The sequence below is a fragment of the Rhinopithecus bieti genome, unplaced genomic scaffold (genome assembly GCF_001698545.2).
Source record: "Rhinopithecus bieti isolate Rb0 unplaced genomic scaffold, ASM169854v2 scaffold_12721, whole genome shotgun sequence".
Classification (NCBI taxonomy): Eukaryota; Metazoa; Chordata; class Mammalia; order Primates; family Cercopithecidae; genus Rhinopithecus; species Rhinopithecus bieti.
This window is the reverse complement of record NW_016807380.1, coordinates 330,602-337,481: the sequence shown is the minus strand read 5'-3', so window position 1 is coordinate 337,481 and position 6,880 is coordinate 330,602. Positions and strand designations below refer to the sequence as shown.

The 6,880-nt window shown below is 41.9% G+C and overlaps 1 protein-coding gene across 3 annotated transcripts in view; it reads left to right on the top strand.

Moving 5' to 3' along the window:
- The first annotated feature begins 1,984 nt into the window (after positions 1-1,984).
- The window catches only part of MTF2 (metal response element binding transcription factor 2), a 65,357-nt gene continuing 60,461 nt past the window's right edge, over positions 1,985-6,880 (top strand). For all 3 annotated transcript variants that reach the window (XM_017881625.1, XM_017881624.1, XM_017881623.1), the window contains exon 1: positions 1,985-2,284. Coding sequence is in view for 1 of the 3 variants with exons in the window: in XM_017881623.1 (XP_017737112.1) it covers positions 2,280-2,284 (5 nt within the window). In the remaining 2 variants the exon portion in view is untranslated. The remainder of the gene's footprint in view (positions 2,285-6,880) is intronic.

Sequence of the window (6,880 nt, the reverse complement as noted above, 5' to 3'; positions counted from 1 at the left end):
TTCTCCAAAACAGGTGTTCTATGATTAGGCTTAGCTGCATAGCAAATACATCTGTTTGTGCAATATCTTTATTAATTTTGGAATGCATCTACTTTTAATATTTTATTTATTTATTTACCTTAATGTCACGCTCCTGAATGGGAATACATCTATTTTTTTTCTTTGAGATGGAGTTTTTTTTTTTTTAATTATACTTTAAGTTCTAGGGTACATGTGCATAAACATGCAGGTATTGTTACATATGTATACTTGTGCCATGTTGGTGTGCTGCACCCATCAACTAGTCCAAGCACCATCAATTCATCATTTTTATCAGGTATAACTCCCCAATGCCAATCCCTCCCCCCACCCCCCCCATGATAGGCCCCGGTGTTTGTGATGTTCCCCCTTCCCCGAGCCAAGTGATTCTCATTGTTTCAGTTCCCACCCTATGAGTGAGAACATGCGGTGTTGGGGCTTTTCTTTCTTTTGATAGTTGGCTAAGAATGATGGTTTCAGCGCCATCCATGTCCCTACCAAAGGGGACGCAAACTCATCCTTTTTTATGGCTGCATAGTATTCCATGGTGTATATGTGCTACATTTGCTCTTGTTGTCTAGGCTGGAGTGCAATGGCACGATCTGGGCTCACCGCAACTTCCGCCTACCGGGTTCAAGCGATTCTCCTGCCTCAGCCTCCCGAGTAGCTGGGATTACAGGCATGTGCCACCACACCTGGCTAATTTTGTATTTTTAGTAGAGACAGGGTTTCTCCATGTCGGTCAGGTTGGTCTCGAATTCCCGACCTCAGGTGATCTGCCCATCTAGGCCTCCCAAAGTGCTGGGATTACAGGCATGAGCCACCGCGCCCGGCTGCATTTTACTTTTTTTAAGTCAAAATTTTCCTCAGCCAATGTATGAAGGTCACTTAAGACGAATTTATGAGAGACGATGATCAAAATTGAAATAAAGTGAAACCTGAAAGGTAGTAGGTAAGTAGATACAATGAGGGCACAGTAAGAAGACAGACTTAAAAGGTTAGGACTATTATTCAGGAGAAGCAGAGAAGTGGAAGGGTTCGACCACAATATTTAAAGTATTGAACGGTATTGGGTAAAATGAATATGCTTATTTGCCAAATTCTGAGATCACAGGCTGAGGGAACCCCTTTTGAAGTATGAGCCAAATGAGCTTAGACCACAAGAGGCACTTTTTCAGAGACAGAAAAAATACGGTGTCCACCACCCCTGTGACATAATATGAGACAAAAATATAAAATGGTTTTAAAAATATTTTGACGAAGTTATAAAGAAAGATTCCACACGTGGCTACTAAGAGGAGCTGGGTTGTATCTAGGTGTAAGTTAAAGAGGCAAGCATACAATCTCACAGCTTGTCAGTTGGGACCGCTGTAGGCAGCAGAATCTGGGCAGGCTAAGGGTCTGCACTAATAAACAATTGTTTTCTTAAACCATTTTGCAGGGGACTAGTCTCAGATTTCATTACAACTAGGAAGGACTGCAAAGCGGGTAAACAGAAAACAACCTTTCATCGTTAGGAAAAAAATCGTCTGAAAGTCTTTCATAAGAGCAGCTCCTGATAAGGAGTTTGGGACTGGACAGTGAATCGCTGAATAAAATTAAATCTCGACATCTTGGGTCTTCTCCCCGCTGAAGGAAATTCTAACAGCAGGCCTCAGGATGAAGGTAGAGGAAACGTGCTTCAGTTAAGATTTTCTCCAGGGAAAAGAAATCGGCCCAGCAAGATGCACAGAGCACCGTCACAAGCACGCACACCGAAGGTCGCACACGACCCTTTCCTGTATAACAGACCCAGCCAGCCGACGATCAGAAGCACAGCGCTCATTATTGTGTTAGCCCCGGCGGCGGAAGGACTGAGACTCACTGCAACGTTAAAGAGTCCTTCTTTGTTCAGCCCCAGCCGGGGACGCAGGACGCGGTGTTCCTCCGCGCTCGCCGCGCAGTCCCTGCCCCCCCGCGGCTTTGGAGAGCTGCCATTCGGCACCGGAGTTGCTCCGCGCTCCCAGAATGCACCGGCAGTCCGCGGGAAACCAAAATGGCGAGGGGCTGTATTGAAGTGGGCTGTGTTTGAGGCCGGTGTAAGAACGCTCATTCTACCCCCAAGCCTCGTCTCCAAAGACCTCGGTTTGTGCGTGCATATGTGCCGGGTACCCGGTGGGGCAGGTGCCCAGTAAGTGCTCGGACTCGCAGGGGAAGCGCCCACGGGGACGGATTGGTTGTTTTTTCCTGTATGAAGCGGTTGGCACCACTGAAGTGACCGAATGAGGTGAGAGACCTTGGCCTGGGAACAGACTCTTCCGGAGGAGATGGGGGTGGGGGAGAAGGAGGAAGAAAGGAAGCATGTATAAAAGGGAAAGATGGAGGACCAAGGTGGGGGTGGGGGCTCTTGTATGTGAGTGCCTTTGCATTTATGTGTATATTGAAAAGAATGGATGAAGAGAAGTAGTCAGTTGAGTGTTGGAGAAAATAGGGACTAAAGGAGCGAGTAGGTCGTTGGGGGAGTCTGTTGGAGGAAGATGAAACGTTGAGACGGGGAAGCTGTGTTTGGAGGGCAGGAAGGAACCTGGGGGCGGGAGACGATTGGAGGGGCAGGATGAACCTGGTGACGAGGGAGTGGGGAGCCGAGAGGAGGAGCCGTTGGGAAATGGGGGCTGAGGGAAATGTGGGGAGCAGAGTGGAGGGCTGCCTGGGACCTTAGCAGTGCGCAAAGGGAAGTAGCAGCTTGGAATCGGAGGGTGATGGAATTGGAGTAAAGGGGGTCGAGTGTAGGTGCTGGTAAGGATAAGGGGAACACACTGAAGTGGAGGTTGGAAGCACAACCTGAAAGCTTAAAGGGAAGAGATGGGAGGGAAAGTGAGATGGGGGAGAGCTGGGTACCTTATATTTGGAACTCACCAAAAATCTGAGGCCTTTCTTGTGTTTAATTAAACCTAACTCATACAATCTACATCTAGGATGTAGATTTGTATTGTATTCATTTTTACAACTGAGGTAATTACGGCTTAAGGAATTTTAACTAATTTGCCAAGATTTGTTAACATATTTCGGTAGTGCCAGAACTCTAACTCTGACGGTGTTTTACAATCTGGTGTCCTTGGTTGCTTGAATTTTTCTTTGGAAGCAATTAGAGGGAACAGATGGATTTATCGGGGTGATCTGACGAACAGCAAGGGTTTGTGAACAATGGGAAAAGGCTTGTGGAATGTTACTCTATTCTTTAAAACATTTAACTTTGGTTAAAGATAGAGACCATGTAACACTAACTTAAATGTGAAAACCTAGCTAGGCCTGTAATACATAGGAAAGCACCATGTGAGGTCAGTACAGAGCTAGAAATATGTAAATAGTACCTGATTTAATTTGACTCCAGAACCTCCGATGGTAATAGTAGTTACTTTCTCCTTCAGGTCGATTCCATGTGACCCTGCTGTATACCTAGCCTACAAGGTGGTTTCAATTTCCATGGTTTCGTTCTCTCTTGGGAATTCCTTTTTTTTTTTTGTCAGTAAATTTCAAAGATAGTTGAATGTAGAAGTAGTTGATGTGGATAAAGTGTAATTAAATTCATAATAACCTTTTTAAGGTTTGAAAGTGCTTTAAAGGGAGTTGTTTAGACTGATGGCTTTAAGTGCCCGATAGTTTAGTTATAACTTGAGAGGGAATACAAAATGACGGTTATTTTTTCAGATTCCTAAATATAAAAATGTATTTGAATTCACATTTTAAAATTAGTTCACCTGCAGTTTTTTAAAGTGCTAAAACTGTTCCAAGTATTTGAATTAAGAACGCACCTGCTTCCTGATACTACATTTATAATGTTAGTGGGTATTAACGGAAATGTGTGACTATCAGGATGAAATGCACACACAGTTTTAGAACTAGTTGTACAGAAATCATCTTGTTAAGCCTTTTTTCTAGATGACACAATTATATTTAATAGTTCTTTAAATTATCCCCGTTTCCTCAAAGCTCTGTTAGGAAAGACATTTTATTCTGTGTATTTTACTGTAGGTCATTAACTCTTTGGTTTCATGGATTATAAATATTCCTTTTTGTGGGATCTTTTAAGGATAATTTGCTTTAATCATTTTTCAGCATAATCTTTACATCTGTCTTGAGGAAACTGAGGAGTTGCCGTGACGAACATCTGTAGCTTGATGGTTCTGAAAGTAAAACTTAACTGCTGTTTTAGTTAGTCTACACTTTCATGAACGATCTTTGATGGCTAATATGTTTGTACTTTGTTTTCCCTGTTCTTCAGGAAAATTTGTTTATTGCTGTGAAATCCAGTATAACAATCCTAAATTGGAATGTAAAAGTTTCCCTGTGGATATTTCTTAGGTATTAGAGTGCTATCTAGTAGAAATTTCTCCAGTGATGGCAGTGTTCTATATCTGCCGTATCCAGTACAGTAGCCAGTAGCCACATGTGGGTATTGAACACTAGAAATGTTAACTAGTGAGACTAAGAACTGAATTTATAATTTAATTCATTAAAACTAAAATTTAAATGGCCATATGTAGCAGTGCTATTGTAATGGACAGCACAGTATTAGCGGTTATTGCATCCATGTAGTGAGAAATTGTTACCTTCATTAACCATGGAAACCACAGGAATCCAAGGATGAGGAACTGCCGTAGAACTGAGAAAGTTCAGATTCTTTTTGTACATTTAAGATGAAGTATTCATTTTTACCACATACCATGTCTTCTGTCGTATTTCTGTTTTCGTATAACATTGCAATAGAATAATGAAAGATAGTGACCTCTCTAGTCTTTTTAAAATACAAGATTCTGATTCCTGTGTCAAAAAACAACAAAAGATGGATATTAGGAATGTTTTGTTTAAAAAAATTACTTTGTTTTTACACTTAGGTAAAAAAACACTTAAGGAATATTTCAAACATAATACAAAGTGAGCAGAATAGAATAATGAACTTTTATGTATCCATTCTTTTTTTTTTTTTTTTTTTGTAAAAAGAGACAGGGTCTTCCTCTGTCACCCAGGCTGGAGTGAAGTGGTGCTATCATAACTCACTGCAGCCTCAAACTCCTGGGCCGAAGTGATCCTCCTGCCTTAGCCTGCCAAGTAGTTAGGACTACAGGTGCATACCACCACACCTGGCTAATTTTTAAATTTTTAATTTTTTTTGTAGAGACGGGATCTTACCGTGTTGCCCAGGCGGGTCATGAACTTCTGGCCTCAAGCAATCCTCCTGCTGTGGCCTCCCAAAGTGTTGGGATTGAGCCACTGAGCCCAGCCCATTGTTTTTATTATTTTTTAAAGTTTTATTTTTAGGTAAAGTGTATATTGAAATGCACAAATCTTAACTGTACAGTTTTTAAATAAGTTTTATTGAGATATAATTTATATACTATAGTTATATGTACATAATTGACATGCAACCTTTGAAAGTGTACAGTTGAGTGGTTTTTTTAGTATACTCACATGTGCAACCATCACCACTACCTAATTTCAGAACATTTTCATCACCCCAAAAAGAAAATCTTAATCCATTAACAGTCACTCCCCTTCACCCCTCCCCTATCTTCTGGCAACCACTAATCTACTTTCTGTGTGTATAGATTTGTCTGTTCTGGACATTTCATATAAATGTACAATATGTGGCCTTTTATGTCTGGCTTCCTTCACTTAGCATAACTGTGTTAGTCCATTCTTGCACTGCTATGAAGAAATACCTGAGACTGGGTAATTTATAAAGAAAATAATTTTGACTGGCTTACGGTTCCACAGGCTATACAGGAAGCATGACCGGGGAGGCCTCAGGAAACTTCCCCTCGGAGTGGCCCTCTTCAAGTGGCCAGAGCAGGAGGATTAGATGGGGGCGGTGCCACACACTTTTAAACAACCAGAGAACTCAGTATCATGAGAACAGCAGGGGGGAAAATCTGCCTGCATGATCCAGTCATTTCCCACCAGGGCCTTCCTCCAATTGGGGATTACAGTTTGACAGGAGATTGGGCAGGAACACAAAATCCAAACTATATCGTTAATGTTTTCAAGGTACAGCAATGTTGTAGCATTTATAGTCACTTCATATATTTTTAGGGCCAAATGATATTTCGTTATATGAATATACCTTTTTTGTTTGTCTCTCATCAGTTGATGGACATTTGGGTTGTTCCCACATTTTGACTTCTTTTATAAGTAATGCTTCAGTGATCATTCATGTATAAGGTTTGGGTGAACATGTTTTCGTTTCTCTTGGGTACACATATCTAGGAGTGAAATTGCTGGGTCACATGATAACTCGGATTAATGTTTTGAGGAACTGCCAAACTTTTTTTTTTTTTTTTTTTTTTTTTGAGGCGGAGTCTCGCTCTGTCGCCCGGACTGGAGTGCAGTGGCCGGATCTCAGCTCACTGCAAACTCCGCCTTCCGGGTTTGCGCCATTCTCCCGCCTCAGCCTCCCGAGTAGCTGGGACTACAGGCGCCTGCCACCTCGCCCGGCTAGTTTTGTATTTTAGTAGAGACGGAGTTTCACTGTGTTAGCCAGGATGGTCTCGATCTCCTGACCTCGTGATCCGCCCATCTCGGCCTCCCAAAGTGCTGGGATTACAGGCTTGAGCCACCGCGCCCGGCCCTGTTTTTCAAAAAGACTGCACCATTCTGCAATCTCACAAGTGATTGTCTGGTGAGTGATTATCTCACCAGTTTATCCACATCCTCACTGATACTTGTTATAGTCTGTCTTTTGATTATAACCATTCTAGGGTTTGAATTGGTATTTCATTGTGGTTTTGATTTGCATTTCACTTATGGCTAATTATATTGAGGATCTTTCCATGTGCTTGTTGGCCATTTGTATACCTTTGGAGAACTATTTAAGTCTTTTACTCAT